Source organism: Chrysemys picta, chromosome 4 (assembly GCF_011386835.1).
Source record: "Chrysemys picta bellii isolate R12L10 chromosome 4, ASM1138683v2, whole genome shotgun sequence".
NCBI lineage: Eukaryota > Metazoa > Chordata > Testudines > Emydidae > Chrysemys > Chrysemys picta.
In genome coordinates, this window is record NC_088794.1 from 98,688,495 (window position 1) to 98,711,065 (window position 22,571).

A 22,571-nucleotide genomic window follows, 5' to 3' on the forward strand; every position below is an offset into this window, starting at 1 on the left:
GTGTGACTCTCCCCCAGGTGTGGCCTAAAAGTTTAATTGGCCTGTATCTGAGCAACCTGAACCTTTTCAGGGCTTGTGTAGGGTGAACACCCCATCACACTGTGGCTGATGTGTTGCAAGCCAGAAGGCCCAGGGTTGGACTAGGCCTCATGGAAAGCTCCATCAAGTGTCTACAGAGCCAGAACTCAGGAGATTGTTGAATTCAAGAAGGGAAATAACAATGGACCTTACACTTTGTGTGAATGTGTGATTTCCTGAGACAATACGGACAACTCTCATGGGAATCACTAACTGGGAAAACCCAGCGTTAGGTCAGGCAGGATTTGAAGTTTGGGATCTTGGGCATAGTAGGTGCCCCAAATGGTGGGGGTAACAAGGGAAAGAGAAATAACCGTATATTATACCAACTATTTTAAAACTACCTACCCAACAAAAATTGTTACAGTAAAAACTTAAATTACAGCAGGAATGCTAGCAAAGCTTGTGGACACTGAGGGGTTCCATCTCCGATCATAAGCAGTAGAAAGGAACCATGCCAACCCTTATGCCTTCAGTCTGGCACAGGAAGAAGTGCAGGTGCAGACCAACAGACGCTGCTAGTGAAAAATCTTCCAGTCTCAGGCACATGGAGTGCCAGCACACCCACAATAAAAATTCATAGGGTCCATCTCTCAAAGAAAGGCATAGGATCTCAGCCTCACATTGAACAGTGCAACCTGTAAGGGTCACCTCTTTCTTTGGAAGACTATATAAAGGACAAATACTGGAGGGAGTAATGACAGCTAGAGATACAGGTCTTAGTATCGTATAGCCAACAGTTGTTTTTAGAGGATTACAACAGCATACCATAAGAACTTCCCTACTTTCAATATAAACAATTAAAAGGTCCAATCTCCCTTCAAAGCATGTGCGTGGGGTGTACTCCCCACACTGACCCTGAGAAGTAAATTAGGCCCAATTAACTCTCCAGGCTGCACCTGGAGGGGGAGCCAGGGAGCAGGCATTGATTAATTAGACACAAGGCTCAGCTGGGCAGGGATAGACAGGGTCTATATAAGCCTGGAAGCTGACAAAAGAGGCGAAGGAAGGCAGGCTGCAGTCACTCCCTGGGAGGAGGTAGGTGTGTTGGGACTATAGCAGGTAGTCCACAGTTGCTCCCTGGGAGGAGGGAGTTGGGAGCCTGGCAAACCCAAAGAGGGGAGAAGCCAGGAAGGTAGAAAAAGGCTCTGGGGAATAACAGTATGGAATAGCAGTGCAGACCTTGGCTGCTAATCAGAGGGCCTCTGAGCTGAGACCCAGAGTAGAAGATGAGCCTAGGTTCCCCTACCAGCTACTGGGGAACATGGCACAGGCTAGGCAAAGGACAGTGGACTGCCTGGAATGGTTTGTCCTGGAAGGAGAATATATATGGTGACCCGGCCAAAGGACTGAGTCATGAAGAGAAGGCTGCAGTTCCTGAAGTGAGAAGGTTCTGCAGGATGAGACGACGATGGGGGAAAGAATAGAAAGAGGTGTGGCACTTAGCTGAGTTAATCGCCAGGATGGCCAGGAGGAGGTGCCATCTGTGGTGAGTGAAACCCATAACAGCATACATGCAACTCCTATTAATATTAAAAGATGAATAACACATCGAAGGGAGAACAGATGCCAAGATTTAAACCTTAGCTATGTATGCTTTTTTATCTCATCAGAATATAGAGGGAGTTTTGGATTAGGTGTTAAGTAAACAGATTCATATCGTGGATGTAATTACAATTATGTACTTTTATGAACTTGTGATGTAGCTACAAGACAAATTATCTGTCTCCTTCTTTTGGCTATTGGGGCCTGAAATGGGAATAAATGGAGAGACAACACCTATTAGCAGCAGCAGTGTTGGGAAATTTCAAGTGGTACCTTTGAACTTGAAAATACATGCCATTTTATTTTAAAGAACATTTAAAAGAGGTGGTGGAAAAGCAATTTATAATAAGCATACTGTGGTAACAAACAGGATAGACTACACTGACCGAGTCTCAATATGTCAAAGAAAATTACAAAGTGGAGAGGAATCTCTCCCCAAAGCCCATATGAATTGCTTGAGGTTCCGTATATAAATTCAGAAATATACCTTATATATGGGGTCCTAATTAGAGGCTAATCTAGCAAGAGAAAATTTCCATGCAAAACCAAGATGGACTGTATGGCAGGTTTGATGCAGGAAACCTATATAGTAATAGATGTGCAAAGTAATTTAAAATACACAGGGAACAGAGCTACCTAGAGGGAGTTATATTTTCTCCGAGACTTGAATATTAAGTTTTAACAGTATTTTCAATCAGACCTTCCAAGCAATGCAAATAGTTATCATCTCCAACACTCTGCACACTGGATACACCTTGTTTTTCTGAATGAGGTGTTAAGATAACATTGAACAGAAACTGATCAAAAGAGCTTTGGAGACTGAAATCTTAGAAGAATTTTATTTATTTGCTTACTCAAAAAGAACTGACTGAATCCAGATCAAATCACTATATTTTAATCTGTCATCAATGTTTTGAAGCCAATCTGCAACACATCACGGCAGGATGCAGTGTACCAGTGAGTCAGAGCTAATATGAGAGGTAGTATGATTAACTTGATATGAGCCATACATTAGCTAGAGTAATTGGGTGTGGCGGGAGGGGAGTGGCAGGGGTTAGAGGAGGAAAGAAGATTAAATAAATAATATTAGGAAAGGGGCCAGATATTGTTGCATTTAGCAGTACTTAATATTTTTTTTATTCTGAGAACTCAAAATACTTTACAAACATTATGCAGCTGAGCACATTTGTAACCACCAAGTAATGGCCACCTCTAAAGCAGAATACAGATTCCACCAGTCCTGGGCCAGGCAAGCACACAACAGCTTTAATAGGACATAGGACAAAACCACCAGAAAAACTTTCAAAGGAAGCCATACTTGAGTCAGAGGTGCAAGACACATTTCTTCAGTCTCATCAACACTGTGGTAAGTTTTGCATGCTGCACCAAGAGTGACATTGATGGAAATAAAACCTCACAAGGGAGATTAATTTGAATAAGCTTTAGGAAAGTTTTCCCTTAATGAAAGTGTCCCAGCCAGCCAGTCAAGACTGCACTGATCGCAAAGAAGGAGAGATGGGACTGAGACAAAGTTCACATCTGGATCTGAGTTTAACAAAGTTGAAACATGTTCATATCCAGGGCTTGTTTGTTTTAGGGTTGGCCTACTATGATTTTGGAGCCAATCATAAAGTTCAGATCTGGATCTCAGCTTCCACCAGTTTAGGTGGTGTTTGGATCTCCATTTGTAATAAGTGCTGTGGCAAGACACCTCCCTCTGTCCTGCTGGATTTAGCACTTCCCCCTCTGGCGGGGAGGAGGGGAGGTCCTGGGATAAATCAGCCCCTCTCTGGACAGTGTTTGTCTTCCCCCTCTGTATTTTCTTATCAGTATTTTCAAAGTAGAACGCAGGGTAGGCCCAAGAAGTGCTGCTCCAGCAAACAAAAAGAAACCAATTTATAAACACAAAAAAGGGGGAATAACTTTCCCTGCCCCCTCACTGGAGGGGGGGGGAGCATTGTCCTGTTGTAGGCCCTGGGGTGTCAGTCCTTCCCCTAAACAGACGCTCAGCTTTGGTTGTTTCCCCTGTAGAGAAGAGAGCAGCCTCTAAGCCTAGAGAAGCCTATCTCCCTGCTGCCACTAGCCTTACAGCAGCTTTTGTCTCCTCCCCCTCTCTCTTTAGCTTTGTTGTTCCCCGCATCTGTTTGAGTCCCAGGCTCAGTAGCTCCTCCCCATAGGCTGGGGGAGAGGCCATTAGTTGTGGATGGGCTCACGCTTGCCCACTTCCCAGAACCGGACAGGACCACTCTATTGCATCTGCCCAGCCTGACTTTGTCACAGTGCCCATCTCTACATCTTCAACAAAGAAATAAACAGTTACTTGTGATGCATGTAATAGTTTCATGAAAAAGTTGTCCAAGGGAAAACAAACTGCTAAGGATAACAAAAATAGCATCTATTAGTGTTTTGCAAGCATGGAGCTGGACTGTGAGGATTGCTGAGGTACAACAAATGTGTAGTATCTGCTTCTAAGTGCACTATGGGACATTTTTCAGGGTAGGAACAAACTACTGGACAGCATGGAAATGGTACAGTTTTGCATATAAAGTATAGGCCATAGACAAATAATGAGCAGAAAGACTACAATTGTCTCTAAATAAAAAATCAACATGTGTTATTGGTATTCTTAATATGAGTAGCAGCAGCATACTAGCAGAGTTGCAAAAGGAATATTAATAGCTTGAGGGGAGGATAACTACAAAGATGCTGTAATATTTCAGGGTCACGTTTCTATGTTATAAACATTTATGCACAACGGTTTCACTTATAAAATTTTGAAGTTTTAGTTTTGCATTTATCATCATAATTGTTTAATTTGATTTGCAGCTTATCCTTTCCTTCCAAATGTATGAACCAAGGCCAGACTGAAGCTGGATGTGGCCTGGGACAATCAAAGTCATGAGACCAGGAGGTGCAGCTGGAAAAACAGCTAGGGACTGAGAGCGTGAGGGTGGTTTGCTCAATGAAAAGTACATTCAACTGTATCTCAGTTCACCTGCCTAGAAAATACTATGCCGGAAATAGACAGAAACCAGTCCAGAAAGGACAGGGTTTAAATTATTCTTACATTCTAAGACATCACATTCTCCAACCCTCAGAATCTTGCTATGTGTATTCACACCAAAGTAATGGACGTTTTTTTGTTTTTTGTTTTTTTTTAAACAGGTAAGCATGCAATGATTACAGATTGAAGCTTTGGGTCACAGCTGTCCTGTAACTATTCTCCTCCTCAGCGGACACATTATACCGCTTCATGCTCCTTTATTCTTTCATTTCTTCCTGTCTGTCTGTGTTCATATGTTAAACTTCCTTTTTCACATGAACCTGGCTTCCTGAGACTCCTTCATAAAATTACTTTCTCAGACCTCCTGTCTTAACTTGTGGCAGAAATAGGAATAAATGGAAGCTGGGAGCTATATAGTTTGGCCTATGCAGATGCAACTACTTCTAATGTATTGCGGCTAAATTCTGTGGTGGATCACATTAAGAGAAAAATAGTTAACTAGCCTCCTCAACTCCTTCTAGATTATGATTTGAATGCAATGCAAGCAGTCCCCTGCATAATAAAACTTCAGACATTGTGCCTAAAGTGAGAATCTTGTAGAAGGTGTGCTATGTTTACCAGTCAAGCTGCTAACCCACAGTCAAAGCTGGTGCCCAGCAGATTATTGATTTAGTGGGTTTACCTTTAACAAATATGAAAATTATTGTGTTTTGCCCTTGAGACTGAGGTTTAAATTTATTTGTTACTAGGAATTCAATCCATTTTTCTACAGGGAGAAGAGACATTGATGCATTGCAAATGCAGGTTTTTTTATAATAGGTGTTATTTCTTAAATCAGTTGGCTTCTCTGCACTGAAATACTATAGCTTTACATCAGTTTAGAAGCAAAGAACAGCTACACTGAAATGATATAATATAGTTAGCTCATATTGTCTAATAGTTTTGCTGCTTTGGTTGGTTTCTATAAACATTCCAGAAATTTTTCACTTCTGGTTAATTATTTTTTCTAAATTTTAAGTGTCAAAACATGTAAGGGATTATATTTACATGCATAACTTCCACCAGTTTGAAATGCAGATGTCCTAAAAATGTTTTGAGTGAGGTGAAGTGGTAATAGAGGAAATACCTGCAAGCCCAGATACAGTTAATTCACAATTATTCACAAACACCTTCAGGAAGTACAACAGGGGCTGCGCACACCTCCAGGTATTGCTAAACTAACACAGCAGTGTGACAAGTTAAAATTAACTGCAATTATTATACACTCTTGGAGAATCAATACAGTGCAACGGGAAGAGTTTTGAATAACTTCTAAAGGAATATAGCATCTGATGTGCTTATTGAGTTCTAATGTCTCTTGAGCAGGAGGACTATTCTATATTACAGTCTTTCTGTCTCAGCATTTTATAAGAAGGATTACTGTAGCAGCTGCTGGCCAGGAGATTAGAGAATTTTCTTTTCTTGTCATTAAGCTACTAAGAAAGTTTTGCTGTGACTCACTCTCCTTCTCTTATAGGCTATTTAGATATGTATTCCTCATGATGCATCCAAGGTAGATGTAAATTTAACCATGAAGTTGGTGCTCCTCATTCTGGGAATAAAGAATGAGTGTACAATTTTATTTTATTTTTCTGTTCCAGTGGCACAGGAATGGAAAGACATCCGATCTTGTGGCTGGACACTATTTAGTTCTGCAGCAGAAACGGGGGGAGGGGGAGGGGAGCTTTCTGATTTACTAAAACGAAAAAAATAATCTGACTTTGAGGACCCATGAAAATCCATGGTCAAGATGGAGCCTGCGGGTGAAGGGAAAACTGCAATTTACGGCATACTGTAGTTAGTTTCCCACCCTTGACCATGGGCCATTACTTTTCAGTGGATCAGAAAGCTTCCTCACTCATTCTGCTACTATCACATTAAGCACAGTGTCACTGGTTCTAGGATTTCTAAAATGTTCTCATCTTATGTTCTACATGCATCTAAAAACATTATACATATATTGATACACACATCATTGAATTTTAATTCAATATGCATTTTTGGTGTAAATATTAAAACTGGTCCAAAAATTGATTGAACAGTTTTCCCATCAGAAAATATGGTTTCATCAAAATTGAAATGTTTAGCAGGAATAAGACAATTTCAATGACATTTTTGCCAGAACCATTTAAAAACTACTCAAAATCAAAATGCAGTATTTTATTTTGACTTTCTTGTTTCATTTCATTCTGACTTTCTCACTGTGTTTCATTTCATTTTGACTATTACATAATATTGTATTTAATATTTTGTATTAGATTATGTTTTCACATTATCAGAATGAAAGTTTTACATTATGAAAACGTTCTGATAAGGTCATTTCAAGATTGACTTTTCATCAAATTTTGAAATGTAGGAATTTTCTATAGCATGAAAATTCAGTTTTCCAATCAACTCTAATACACACACACACAGGCTGAACTAAAAGCCTCCAGCACTAACAACTTTGCTTTCTCCTCAACTCACCCCTTCATAAAAGTCTGGGAAACAGCAAAGATATGGAGTGAAACTTCAGCCCCGTGGAATCAATAGGAGTTTTTAATATTGATTTTGGGAGTTGGGGGGGGGGGAAAGGGGAAGGCAGGATTTTGTCCTTAAAGAATGAGGCAGAGAAGAAGGTTGGAAGGAAAAAGAAAATGGAGGCAATTTGTAAAGGAAAGCAGGGACTGAGAAACTTTTCCCTCCTCACCTTAAAGGAGCAGAGCCTAGAACGCTCAAGCCAGTCTGAGTGATGGTGCTAGATAGGCTTCTAATATACAGCGTAATCGTTATTTATTTTTATGGACTGAGGTTTGTTTCCACTTCTACGAGAAATTTATTTAAAGTGTAAAGCTTTAGGAAAAAAATCCTCTCCAGTGAAATCAATGGAAACTATCTGAGAATTCTTCAGCCCATAGTGCTAAACTGATTTTAAACAGTAAACAATTTCTCATTACATTTTTGCCCCTAAAATAAAATCCACAACTACCAATCAAAAGATAGATTTAAATCTACCAGGTATATAAAAGAAACAAGTAGGTATTATTTTTAAAAAAGCTTCACAAAACAAGAAATGAAAAAAATAAACAAGCTTCTGTGCAGTCACTGTGGGGTGGGCTTTGAGTCTATAGGTTGTAATAAAAAGCGTATGATATAAATCGGTATTGAAAGTCAGACAGTTGAAGGTATGGTAAGTCCCAAGGCTGCAGACCCCTTACATCTGCTGTATTGTGCAACACTAAAAGAAGTTTATTTGGTCATTTAGATAGAAGATAGTGCTTGAAATCTGCTAGCACTCTTCATGACAGAAGAAACTGTCAGTGGATTTTTTTCAGCTATATAATTTGAGAGGAACCTATGTAGGGAGGCCATTATCCCCATTTTACAGATTGTATGACACAAACAAAAAGGTAAATGGCCTGATTTCAGACTCCTGACATCCAGTCCTGAGTGTTCACCACAAAACTGGACTGCTTTGTAACCAGCAATTGTTCAACGCAGGTCAGATATATGGGGATGGCATGAGAAACTTTAGACATTGATATATTATTTAGAAAATAAGGACTATAAAATGAAAATTTCCCTTTCTTTTTTAAAAATGCACATACTGTATAAAAAATGTTGACTAAGGCTGAGGATTTCAGTTTCCACTGAGAGTGATCTAGCATGTTTCACAAACACCAACCCATTTTCTTTTCTTAAAAAAAGAAAACAATTACATTTTTAAACACATTCTTATTATCACTGGTCTGTTAAAGTATATACGGAACTTCTTTTATTTCCATCTATCAATGAATCATCTTTAGGATCTCTTTGTAAAGATGGTGTCCCTGCAAAGCGTCAAGACCAACAGGAATTTTTGATCCTGTGTAATGGTGATGCCATTGCACAAATGGTGTTGGTCTTATTTTCTATTTGGTTTTCCTCCAACAACCACATAAAGATTTTAGACTACAGTCTTCTAGGGCCCTAAAACTGCTGTAGTTTCACTGGGTCCTGTGCAGTTACAGATTCTATTCTTTTTCCTGAGTCCAGGGTGAGTGACTGACACATTGGTGTCCTCAAATCTTGATTGGTGTCCTCAAAGATTGAATGGGTCACTATTGTTAGACATATTATGCTGCATTTTGAATTGCCAATTAATAGATACAAAAATAGATGATGATGATGATGATAGGAGAGAAAGCCTATGCAGAGTCAGGCACAACTTAAACTCCATAGTAGCATGGAATTCTGAGAGAAGCCCATTATTAAAGCAGGCTAGCAGTTTTAATTGACGCATTTGTGAAAACTATTACAGATCTGGAATACTGCACATGAGGAAAAACATTGTGATTCAACTGTTGGGATGCAAAGAAATGCAAATGAAACAACATTGTGACTTTTCCCCTTGGGGTTAGAGGCCAGGACCTTTCATATTGAGCCACTGTGTGCTTAACATGTTCATAATCTCTGGGTTGACAAAGTTTCATTAGGGAAGATTCAGACAGATACAATTCTAAAAACAAAAAGATAAGAAAATAGGAAGAAGGAAGAGACGAGAAATGAGTTGAAACATGCAACATATTGGAAGACAAAAAGATGCAATGGACAATAAGAGGTATTCCTCCACATCATCTTTTCTTTCCTTTAACTCCCTTCTGTTTAATCCATCTTTCCTATTTTCTATCACCATATCCTCTTCCCCCACCCCAAACTCTTCTCATTAGCTCTCCCATGTGCCTGTCTCTTTTGCCTTTCCTCATATTGTTTCCCCGTTGTCTGTTTTTCATCCACCAACTTAAAACACTTTCAGTTACTGTATAATTCTCTTCCACGGGCCAGTGATTGTCCGCGGGGCTTCTGATCTGCTGAGCCAGCCTTACAGGAAGCAGCACTTAACAGCAATCACTAAGAGGAGATGGTGCTTCTGGCCCTGCCAGTCCAGTATATTAGGACAGTAGAGACAGAAGCCGTAGTAGGAAGAATTCATTATTAAACTTTGATTAGTAAACAATTCTGGAAGGTGAATTTTCAAACTACATCATAAATTTCAGTATAGTTACAGTAACAGATTTGAAAGTGGTGACTAACATCTAAAAAACTACAGCATGCCTTGTACTGTCCCAAAATTTTGCCTCCTGACTATACGATGATGCTTCAGCCATGCAAATCCCTTTACCGTTAAAAAGGCAGTTGGCAGCAAAAGGTCTGACTTGCACTATACAAATTTAGCAAATCTCAGTGAACTAGAAAAATATTTCCTCTATAGTTTATATTTATATACTATATATTAAAGGGTGTACAGTTAAATTTATTTATAGCCATTTGCTAGATTAATATTCATCAATTACCCCAGCTGAGAGCATTTATTGAAATAATTCTTACTTTAGCTTCTGAAGTTGGTTCCAAAAAGCACAGGCGATTCCCAAGTCCCTCAGCTGCCAGGCAGAACTTTCGTTGTTCTTTCTGAATGTTGGCAACACACTGAAGTACTACTTCATCATCCTGTTAAGAAACACAAGAACTAGTGAGAAAATATAAAATACCTATAAGGTTTGGAGCAATGATATATGAGCTACATTATTACAAGTCTGAGATTTTGCATCTGTTTAAAGTTTGCAGTGGTATTGTATCTGTGAGAGTCCCAGGATATAAGAGAGACATGGCGGGTGAGATAATATCTTTGATTGGACCAACTTCTGTTGGTGAAAAAGACAAGCTTTCAAGCTTTACAGAGTTCTTCTTTAAGTATTACCTCACCCACTTTGTCCATCTATTTAAAGACAGTCATGCATCCATATTTTCACATGCACAATTAGAACATGAGGGCTTTAATCATATAACAACTTCCTAATCAGGGACCAGGTTAGGCAATAGTGCAATACATAATGACTGTACGGTGCCAAATTGTTTTGGAAGTTTATTTTTGTTTAATTTTAATTTCCTCATCTGTAAGTATTTGTATTTGGAATAAGACATAAAGAGTGCTTTGCCAACAGTTTAAGTGAACAGAGCAAAACAGAAGAGCAAGAAAAGCAGGTTTCTGTCTAGCAGTAGGTAAAATGGACAACTTTGAATTTGTCCTGATTATAAGTTATGTAGACTGGGATAATTCCATCCAAGCTAAAGCTTACTTCTCTGAGCTAACAAGAAAAGAATCTGAGTCCTTTGCCAACATGTCTTTGCATTTAAGAGATAACTTTGGCCCAAGTTCACTAGAGGAGGAGGCAAGTCTGAGATAATACTTAAATTTTTCAGCTCCATCGACTGCATGGGTGTGTTGAGGAAGAAGCCCCTTATACTAGGTTCAGGTGATTTTTCCAGACTAATTTTCCATATACTCCTGCGGAAATACCAACATTGCAAGGTAACAGTATTGAAGCAACAGCCAAGAGAGTGACAAGATTTTTTTCTCTAGGATATTTCCACATTATATTCTATGACAACAATTTAAAAAAAGCCAGCTTTCCCCAACAGTTTTCCAATCGCTTAGATAACACACTTTCCCCTATACTTAGAATAGACAATATCTATTGCAATGGTTGACTAAGGTTGACTTCAAAAACTTCTTCTCTAGCAGCTCAAGATGCATAGTGAGTAGAAAGGGAAAAACATGAAAATCACTTGGTAAATAAAAGGCACATGAAGTTAGAACTTCCTAAAGCATTTCTTTGGTGTCAAGAGGAAATACTGGATATAACTGAGTTTGTCTTTACTAATGTACACTGTTGCGTTCTCTGCCACACACAAGTCATTAGCTACATTTGGGGCCCAATCTACAGTCCTTGCTTAAACCATTGACTGTAAGAGAAATGTCACCTGTGACTGTAAGACAGATCCAAAGTAATCACAGTTGCAAAATAAAACTGTATTTCCTTCCACGTGAAGGTATGTAATCACAATGGGCACTTTTAATCAAATGTTATGGTTTCCTGGACTATTGCTGTTGACATGCTTCAAATCAAAGCCATGTGACAAGAAGAAACCCCCCCCACCTTCCCCCCCACATTCAATATAACAAATGCATATTTAATAACTCCAAAAATATAGTAAACATCATTCCTCTATCTGGTGGCAAGCGGCAAACCTCACAGGCAGCTATGTACAACAGAGAATTAGAATGATTCTAACCTGGGACCTGAGACACCTAGGCTCAATTCTTGCTCTGTCAGAGACTGCCTGTGTGACCCTAGACAAATTACAATGTCTCTGTGCCTCAGTTTCCTGTATGTAAAATGGGAATAACAGCACTTTCCTTCCTCGCAGGGGTGTTTTGAGTTTAAATACATTAAAGATTGTGAGATATTATGGTAATGAGGGCCATAGAAGTAGCTAAGATACATAATTTATATTACAAATGACATCTTTGTAAAGGAAAATAAAGTGGTAGCTTTAAGGAGGAGGGATTGGAGATATTCACCATTATACACTCAAACTATTTTTGTGATATCATTGTTGCTCCACCAAACTACAGCTATATATCAACTTGTGAGGCAGTGAAAAGGGGCAACTGTTATCTAAAATGTGGATGGTGTACACCAAACAAGGTACTTAGCCAATACCTGAGTTCTTCCACTGCATTAGAAGTTCCCTGGTTATGGTATCACGCCTATTCTGGAGTGATTATTACTTGTATTTATTTAAAACAGAACTAAAAAATTATTTTGCCTTATTTACCAGTACACTACAGTTACCATCTTGGATTCCCTAGCTGCACAATTTGAAGACACTTTAATGTCTCACTTAATTTAAAAATCTTTGAGCATTACCAATGATCAAAGAGACATTTTATATCTAAAAGGAAGCTTTTAAACCTTCAAAACACAGGGCCCACAAAGATTCACTCCTCACAGTACAAATCTCCAAGATAAACAATAGACCAGAAAAGGAGGAAAACCAGTTTTATTTTCTTCAAATTTAGCTTTATGTGAGCAATTTTATTACCTAATTATCCTATTATGTTTTAGTTTTTTTAAACATTTTAGGAATTATTGTACATCACATTCAGAAAAGAACACTTTATAAATAACGACCAAGTTCTGCAAACCCTTACGAACTTCATAACTTAGATGAAAGGTGATATAAGCATGCTAAGATAGCTTAATTGTGGTTTTCAACCCTTTTAGGATACACCTGCCTACTGGCAAATAATGTAACATATTTTAGCTATCAGGTATTTCACAGTCCATCAAAATATACCATGTAATAAATGCCTACAGGAGAAAAAAAGGATAAAATAAGAGAAACTGGATGAGTCAGTGTCCCACCTAGCTACAGTATTATACTGGTATAAGTTATTCTGGTCATGACAGATACTTCAGCATGTGGAGATGTTATGCAACAGGTCACTTGCACAGATACGATCAAAGGCAACATTGCTTCTTCTTTCCAAGTACTGTATGCAGGTAAAATGCTATATTACCTAAGTAGTAACACAGATAATGACACTACAAAACAGTAAGAGATTTTAAATCTGGGAGGGACAAAAGGTTTTTGACCTTGGAAATAAAAGGAATTCACCATTACATTGGGAATACAAAAGCAGAGCATGCTTTCATCTTTTTACCAGATGGCTACTCTCTGCCTTGTTACTATTCTTTTCAGATAGTTTCTATGGACATCTCTAACTAAACTACATGGCTGGCTACTATATTTAAGACAGACCATTTGGCAGTTGATGACAGTCCTATAGTTAGTTTTGTATATCACCAGCCACACAGCTTGTTAAGTGATACAGAATGCAAGTTCAGCAATTTTTATTTCCAAGTTTTTTTTTTCCATAGAACATATTGTATTGCCCACTGGGAGACAGGAGCATATTTAAGGCCATATTAATCTTTCTTTTTGCCACAACTCTCTCCTATAATTTCCTCCATAATGTATTCTTCCCTATATCCTTCAAATTCTTCAGTACGGAGACGGTTGCTGCCTTCTTCAGTTTAAAAAAAAAAAAAAAAAAAAAAAAAAAGCAATCCAGTGTAATAGTCTACTATTCAATAGTCAAAGAGTGTCAGGTCAATAACAGAGGCAGACATATTTCTACCAAAAGTTTGAGAAAGAAAAAGAGTGAGATATGAAATGAAAATACAAAGATATTTTCAACATTTTTCTTCAGTATACTCCTGAACATATGTGCCCTTGAGAGACTCAAAATCAAGCTAACAGAGACTAAAATGTCCAATACCCAGGGTTAGAATAAAATTGAAGTTTGACACAAACTGTTTATCGCTGGACAATTTTAACTTATTGATAAAATAGAGCCAGAATTGTATTTATTTTATTGTTTTTAAACATTCAACCTGCTGTGTATATTTAGCTTGTATGTGGATTATATCAATATATTACATATACCATATTAATAGAATACAATACATATGCATAACAGAGGCATTAATTACAAAACTCCATAGTTAAGATTGTGATATGCAGTTAAAGTATGGATTTATTCCCACTGATATTAGAAAAAATGAACTATTACCTTCCCAAACTCACACTCCTTCCTTTAAAAAAAAAAGGGGGGGGAGGGCGGCAAAATTTAGTTTGTGAAAGTTACGCAATTCTGTTCAACACGGTGAAAAAGTGAAAGTAATATTAACTTATTTCGGGAAATTTTCACAGGTTTTATATTGTTTCATTGGGTTCCTGTAGTTAACAATGTAATTTAGCAACCTCAAACTTCTAAGTGTAGATATTGATAATGTCACCAGTATAGGTTACGTGCTGCATTAAATATTGACACCATGAATTATTTTTACATTTTTCACCATACCCTTTTTCACTTATAGCACAGCACTTGACAATGAATGGATTTTACTATGGATGAGAGAATACTTTTTTCTTTGATGAAGCTGAGGTATATAGAGCTTTAAGAAGTAAAGCAACTGTGTGTGTGGTTACTACACCTTTATGGTCTGGGACATTCTGGACTGACAGAATTCTAAAAGACATGTCAGTCAGGTACAGCTCAAATTACAGACTGAACAAAAGAATGAAACGTGCTGCACTGTAGCTTGTAAACAAGGAATCTCTGCGCCAACTTGATTGTTCCTATTTTATTTTTTTGTGTGGTTAGTGTTATCCAACTAAAGTCACCATAGATAAGGGCATGAATTGGTTATTTGGCCTGGAGACAACAGAAGTCAATATAAAACACAATTATCTAAGGCCTGAGCCAGGATTTATTGAGCCCAGGACAAGATGTCAAAGTAGGTCCCAGCCACAAGCAATGAGGACTCTCCCTTTCGTCCCTAAGTCTACTCCTCACACATCACATCTGGCTGTCCAATCTTTTACTTGCAGGGGCTCACCTCCTCTTTGCTTCTGCCCCTCAGTTTTTAATGCATCTTCTTGTCCAGCCCAGCGCACACACTTTTCATTCCACTTTAATTTGCTTCAATATTTGACTGGCATGACAAGCTATACAAATGTTGCTAAATTGTGAGAGAGAGACTGTTACTCAGGTCTCTATCTGAGATCAGTATGATTTGTCCAGGATGGGGTTATAGCCTAAGTTGCCTCTAAGCTGCACAACAGCGCAGCAGCCTATTAAGCGCCGCGCAGGCGCTCAGGGCTGCATCTGGGAGAGATTCCTTTCCCCCATCCCTGGACCCAACCCAGCCCAGCCACAGATGTGCCATGGCCGGGAGAGACGCACACCCTCCTCCAGCCCCAACCCAGCCCCGGCCCGGACCTGCTGCGGCCGTGGGGAAGGAGAGAGAGAGAGAGCTGGGGGGAGTCCTCTCGTCCCGTCACAGCCCCAGGGCAGCCTGAACCCAAACCCATCATCCCTGGCCCCACCCCAGAGCCCGCACCCCCAGCCAAAGCCCTCACTCCCCCCACACACCCCAAACCTCTGCCCCAGCCCTGAACCCCCTCTCACACTCTGAACCCCTCATCCCTGCCACATGAATTTTGATATGTGCACCAATATGGAGGTGATCTGTCACACATCGCCTCCATACTGGTGTACATAACAAAATTCATTCCGCAGATGTGTGGGAGAAATTAGAAGGAACACTGGTTATAGCACCGGGAAACAAATTGCCATTGCAATTTCTCTCTTCTTCAGTAAAAGATATCATTCTCATAGAGCTAAATTCTAATGTACATTTCCCATCAGTACTGTCCACTTTATAGATGGGTAAACTCCAACTGTGCACCATACTGTCCAGGTTATTTGTGATGCTAATAAAGATGATTTGGAGCAGTGGTTCTCAGCCTTTTTAATAATGCAACTTCCTTAAAGCCATACTGGGACCCTGTCATGACTACTTTCCACTTTAGGAACATGAGATGGGCATGGTGGTTGCACTCTTCAGTTTAAGATCCCCTGCTTTTAAAGAAAATATTGGTGCACTATATCTAAAAAGTCTCCTTACAGGAAATTCTCTTATTCTCTTCTGTCACTATAAGAAGCAAAAATTAAGCTTTTCTCATTAGATGGAAGAATATATATATTTTTTTGTATTTAAATACTGAATTCTCTCTTCCCTGAGTAACAATTTAAACATTCCTATTTAACAATATCTACTTAATAAAAAAGACTCAAACTCATTTAGGTTCTGTTCATGTGCTCACTGGAGTAATAATTCTCTACTTACACTAAAACATACACAACAACAAAGGAAACACTGACACAAAAACATTTCAACATGGAGTTAGGGTTGCTTTCAGCAACGGCGCCAGAACATTTGTAGAAGTGGGGGAGGGGTCCAATGCCAAAGTGTCCCCTCCCTCTTTGTAGATGGCTGCTCTAGCAGTGAGCCTGCTGTCCTCTCATCTGGCACCACAGCAGCACCTGGTGGGCAAAAGTGTAATTGCAGCACCTCCCTGGCAGAATCTATTATTCTGGTGTGTGGGGGGGAAATCTGCGGGAGACATGATTTCTGTGCTTATGTTTCTTTTGTTAAAAAGTGGGAGGGCACTGGCCCTCTGTCTCTCCCCCTCCAAGTTACAGCACCGGTGGCTGTTATCCATTCCTAAATAATATAAACACTAAAAATACAGGAAATCTTGCATTAATATCCTTCAAAAACAATTTATTCTTTCATATATAGTTATATTTCTACCACACCTTCCTTGAAGTGAGATTGCTGTGTGCAGTCGCAGGCAAAAATATGTACAAAAATCAATTTTAATGGAACGATGACTGAGTTGCTGAGCAGTGAGTCAGTGATCATACTGAATCAATACATGCATGTTCAGCAGCTACCATTGCTTCTGCTCAATCCACCAGTTTTCCAGCACACTCAAGATCTAAATGAAACTGCTACATGATGCTCTTGATTTATGTTGCTGTAGATACTCCATCTGAGGGTTTGGCATTCTCTTGTGGTACAGTACATACAGCCCAGAATTGAGAACCACAGTCTAAAGGTATATAATACATTTGAATCTGTACAGAGGTAGTATTTAATAATGCAACCAGTTTTACATGTTTAGCTTGAACTAGTGGGAAAAGATAGACACCACTACATTTACTTGGATACTTCAGGTTGCAACATGCAACGTGCCCCAACCCAAATCCATGTCTTCAATACTTTTTCTCAAAAATAAGGATGAACAAACCCAAAAATCATTGAACTGCCATTGTAGATGCTTGTTGAAAAATAAAAGGATCTTAGCTACAAAATTATAATAAAAATAAGCTGTTTTTTCAAAGGACTATGTAGAATTTTATTAGCATACTCACACTAACTGTTGTGGGAGTCATATCTAAAACTGCTATGCAACTCTTTGAAAATATTTCCTACAACAGCAAGGAGACTGGGCAAGGGAGGTAGGAGGGAACCAGAATTGGGGGTGGAGGGCTTTGGAAGCTGGGGGAAAACTAGGACTTGAATGAAGAGCTCAGAAGGGTAGACTGAACCTGGTTGGGCAAGGAGGTTAAAATTGGGATGAGGAGCTGGGCAATGGGTGATGGGGAGGGGGTTAGGATGAGGAGATTGATGAGAAGAGGGAAGGGCAAAAGAGGTTGAACTTCTGGGGAACAGAGACAGAAGGGTCTGCATCCACTAGAGAATAATCCCTCTAGAAGCCCAGAATGCAACCCAAGATTCCCAAGTCTCACCATTCCTCTGCTGTCAGCAAATATCTGTGAAAACAACTAGCAAAGTGTTTGCCTCATCCCCCTCTAATGGCTGGTCCATGTAGAGGATGATCTTTGCTGTGGATCAAAAGGTTCCAACCTGTGCTAAATAAGTGCTCGTATCATCCCTCTTTTTATTCTCCCTTTTGTTATCAAGTTTAATTCACTCTTAACTACCTCAATCAATCTGTCCCTGAGGAGACTGTTTCCCCTTCTACTGATGTTGAAGCCATCCAAATTACACAGCCTCTTCTCCTTACAGAAGGTGGACCAAAGTTCCACAAAACCAAAACCTTCCACCCTATACCACTTACCTAGCCCGTGCTCCACTTCCAGAATCTTGTGCCTTGTCTTCCTTTACTTGCGTACAGGAAGGCTCTCATGCTTCCAAGTTCCCTGAAATCATCTATTCTCTGCAAGACAACCCGCTATGCAGTATTATTAATTATTAGTAGAACTATCATAAATCACTGCCCATTGACTTCAGAAGCCTATCCAATATTAGAGTGACAGCTCGTATCTTCAATCTGGCAAGACAGAACCCTGCCAAGTTGTCTGCTTGTCCTTGTAGAATGTTCTTTTGATTCTTCTGAGTATTGAATCCCCAACAAGGATAGTTGGTCTTCCTTGGATTACTGGAGAACTCTTTGTGGGCAAGCTTGGTTTTCTTACAGGTTGGGCCTAGCTGCCATCCACAGGTATGTCCTGCACATCTCGCCATTCCCTTGAATCAGCTAAATCTTGAAAGGTATCTTCCACTGTTTCCAGGTTGAGCACCTGGTATCGAATGGAATCTTCTAGCTGTGTGAAATTCCTCCTGGTCCTCTTCTCTCTGGTGGTCACAGCCTACTCATCCTCATCTGTCTCTAGCCATGAAGAATGTTCATTGCATTAGAGTAGAAACCTTCTAATCTACATTCAGATAGCTGTGGTTTTCCAGGCATCTTTTTCACTTACAAGAAAAGCTGTCTCATGTCTGAAGAAATTTCACATCCCTCATTCAATTTACATAAATGGAATCCTACTGGATGTATTTAGTTATTTCAGCCAAAGATAAAAAAAAAATCTAGTAATGAAATACTTGTGCCCACAGAAAGTTTAGACACCTTTCATTATTTTTTTATACTTTTCCACTTGAAATAATTGAGTCAGCTCAGAATTAAGCACCAACATAGTCTTTCTATATAAAGCACAGCATTTAGAAAGTCCCTATTTTCTCATATAGCTGCAAGTAATTGTTGTTTCAATCTATTCACTAAAAGAGAAATAATGCTGCAATCTAAGTAACAATATATACCAGGAGACAAATCAGAACAGATGGTCCTAACAATGGAACACCTGATACTGCTTTGCTTTCTTCACTCTACATTACTTTCTCATCATTAAATTCTTTCACAAAAAGAAGAAAATAAGTGTTGACTTGTGTCATTTTTCTACATGAATGTCAGACATTTCTCTCAGATATAGGAACATAGAAGGAAAATGTCATGTTAGCAATAAAATGCATTATCTATTTGGGCAAAGTTCAGAAGATATTATTGTCATATATTTCCCACATATATAGTTACACTTAGGTAACATAACTGCATAACAAGCAACTAATTTCATTGTTTTTATGCCCCCAATGAAATTCAAAGATATCAAAATGCCCCTTTAAATAGACTGTTCTCAGTGGTACCAGATGACAGAACAAGGAGAAATGGTTTCAAGTTGCAGTGGGAGAGGTTTAGGTTGGATATTAGGAAAAACTTTTTCACTAGGAGGGTGGTGAAGCACTGGAATGGGTTACCTAGGGAGGTGGTGGAATCTCGTTCCTTAGAGGTTTTTAAGGTCAGGCTTTACAAAGCCCTGGCTGGGATGGTTTAGTTGGGGATTGGTCCTGCTTTGAGCAGGAGGTTGGACTAGATGACCTCCTGAGGTCCCTTCAAGCCCTGATATTCTATGATTCTATGAAAAGGTCTCAGAAATTAGAGGCAGAACACTGTTTCAGATGTATTTATTTTTATTAATTCAGTTTTCTAAGGCTATCTATAGGTGTCCATCCAGTGGTCCTGGGTACCTCTTCCACCAGTTATAATTACAACATAAAACTGATAAAGAACTGTCCACATATATATCCACCTCGATCCACATCTACCTCAACAGCCTCCACAAAGAAGAAAAAAAGATGGACATTGTGAATTTCTTGGAAGGTTAAATTGATGATCTGACAGACCAACGTGGAAGGAGCAAGTTCCAAAATTCCTTGCAGAGAACACCTTGTTAGCAGTTCCCTCTTGTTTATATTGAGGAAGCTCTAGCTGAAGCAGTGGGCCAGATTCTCGGCCCTTGCTCCTGCCTCTTTGTTGCCTGAGTGGCACAAAGGAGCCAGAGTCTCTCAGTAACTGCCAAGTTGATAATTTTGCCAGTTGAAAGGAATTCTGAGCTGGTCTTATACTGGTGGAGCCAACTTTTATGCCAACCACCATTTCCAACCCAGCATTGGTAGTGAAATGGACCTTTGCTCTGCTACACCAAGTCACAGCTGGAGTAGTATCCCTTTAGGAGCCATAGCCAGCTGTTGTAAGTTAGAATGCCCCCTTAAAGACAAGTTGGAGCAGCAATAACTAGCCTCCTTGTGTTGAGTGGGTCTTGGTGCAAGATATACATAGAATATATAGAGAGTCACAGTGTACTAATACAATAACGTAATCTCTAGATACACCAAACCCCAACTCCCCAGGTATCTTGCACAGGCCACTGATAATATTTAGCACTTGTATAACACTTTTTACTTCCTGCCTGCCCCTGCATCTGCAGAGTAACCGCTGTACAGAGGACCAAACGAGAGTTAAAAATGCCTGGAGGTTCAACTGTCACTAATAAAAATACAGGAAACATAATTTAAACTTTGAGCTCTTTGTGCAAGGTCACTTGCAGTATACTGTTAGACAACATATATGTATATATATTAACTTCAGGGGAAAAGACAACAGTTCCAAAATGCAAAATAAATTAAAAAAACAATGCTCATCTAGTGTTTTTGTGTATTAATTTTTGGTATCTAAATACATATTGGCAAAATATATTTTAATGTCTTTTCATTTAGTATAAATGATCATAACAGCAGTCCTCACTAGTTACACTAAAATTTATAGTACAGAGTTTAAAGAAAGGCCACATATCTAGTCTTAAAGTATACAACATGTTGACAAAATAAAAATAGGATTCTTAACCTAAATTAAACAACATAGTTTTGTGGATTTTTGCCGAGCAACAAACTATCTCCCAGTTTTTAATATCTGGGTTTCACTATTTGCTGTAGTAAACCTCTGTTTTTATATTGTTTGCATTATTCCATCTTTAAATCTTCACTTTGGCTTATTTTAGAAAGAACCTAGAAAGCCAAATCTTTTTATGCAAAGCTGTAATTACCTTTCAGTACTTTCAAATATGATTAAACAAACACTTTGGGTTCAATCCTGCCACCTTACAAGAAAGGTGTACGAGAGAAGTTAGAGATATTCCCAGTGTAGTACGAGGACGAAAGGATTTATATCACACTTTGGTTTGCTTTACTGTTACTATAGATGAAGACATGGGTGCTCGCTCTTGTTATGCTGTAGTCCATCCAAGCCGTATACTGTCAGTTTCTACACATCTTCCCCCTCACAGAGTATTTCCCTTTATGTATTTTGGATTTGTCTTCATAGTCAACTCGCTCAAACATGCTTGTGAAGATCAACATCTGGAAACTATTATCTGGAGCACCATTATATTTCTATAGAATGAACAGCATTCCAAAGGACAATCAGATTTATTCTCAAAATACATAAAAAGTGTTCCCAGTCACAATAAATATCTATGGGGTCCTGTGGAAAAAAATAGTTCTTAATTACATCATCATGCACTAACATAATAGAGATGGCCGAAACTCAGGATTCCAAGTTTGCAGGAAATTTTGACATTTCAAAGTTGGTTTTGTTCTGATTTGGACTGAAACAAAATTTTTCAAGATTTTGTTCCCCTTAATCAGAAATTCAGTGAAATTTTCTTTCATTCAGGAAACACTGACATGTGGTATTTCCAAAATGAACATGCTCCCCAGGACCCCAGCAACTGGTGACTGAAATTTGACATAATTCTTGTCTATTTCACCATGGCTAGTAACAAGTAGTGAAACGGACAAGAATCATGTCAGTTGCTGTCAGCTGCTGCCAGTACTAGCCTCGGAGTCTAGAGGCCCTGGAATACCTGGCCCTCGAATAGTCTGCATGGCAGTTGCGCCACAGCTGCAGACCTGTAAGCCTGGGGTCCCTAGCCCCAGAGCCATCAGTATGGGAGAACTGTCCCAGTGCCATGTACCCTCGAAATCCTCGGGTCCCCAGCAATCCAACAGGAAACCACACAAGTTTTGAATAGAAACCCGCCTGTGATTTGACAAATGTTCAAACCCAAGATGTTTCCCTGACACATTTCAGGTTTAACAAATCAGCATTTTCCAGTCATCTCTAATTATATTTTTAATGCAATATTATATACAGTAATAAAGTGCTCTCTGTATTTTTGAGCCTCAGCCATGAATGGTGTTGAAAAAGATAAAATATATTTTAAAAAAATCTAGTACACCTCTACCTCGATATAACGTTGTCCTCGGGAGCCAAAAAATCTTACCGCGTTATAGGTGAAACTGCATTATATAGAACTTGCTTTGATCCACTGGAGTGCGCAGCCCCACCCCCCCGGAGCACTGCTTTACCGCGTTATATTGGGTCGTGTTATATAGGGGTAGCGGTGTATATGCGAAGAAGATATACACCTCTTGTGAATGATCTGACTAATGAACCACATGTACTCAGATCAGATGATAATTACTGT

At 39.1% G+C, this 22,571-nt stretch overlaps 1 protein-coding gene across 21 annotated transcripts in view; it reads right to left on the bottom strand.

Moving 5' to 3' along the window:
• Positions 1-22,571, bottom strand: part of RYR3 (ryanodine receptor 3) — a 561,484-nt gene that overhangs the window by 453,947 nt on the left and 84,966 nt on the right. For all 21 annotated transcript variants that reach the window (XR_010601063.1, XR_010601064.1, XM_065595380.1 and 18 more), the window contains exon 2: positions 10,013-10,132. Coding sequence is in view for 19 of the 21 variants with exons in the window: in XM_065595380.1 (XP_065451452.1) it covers positions 10,013-10,132 (120 nt within the window). In the remaining 2 variants the exon portion in view is untranslated. The remainder of the gene's footprint in view (positions 1-10,012; positions 10,133-22,571) is intronic.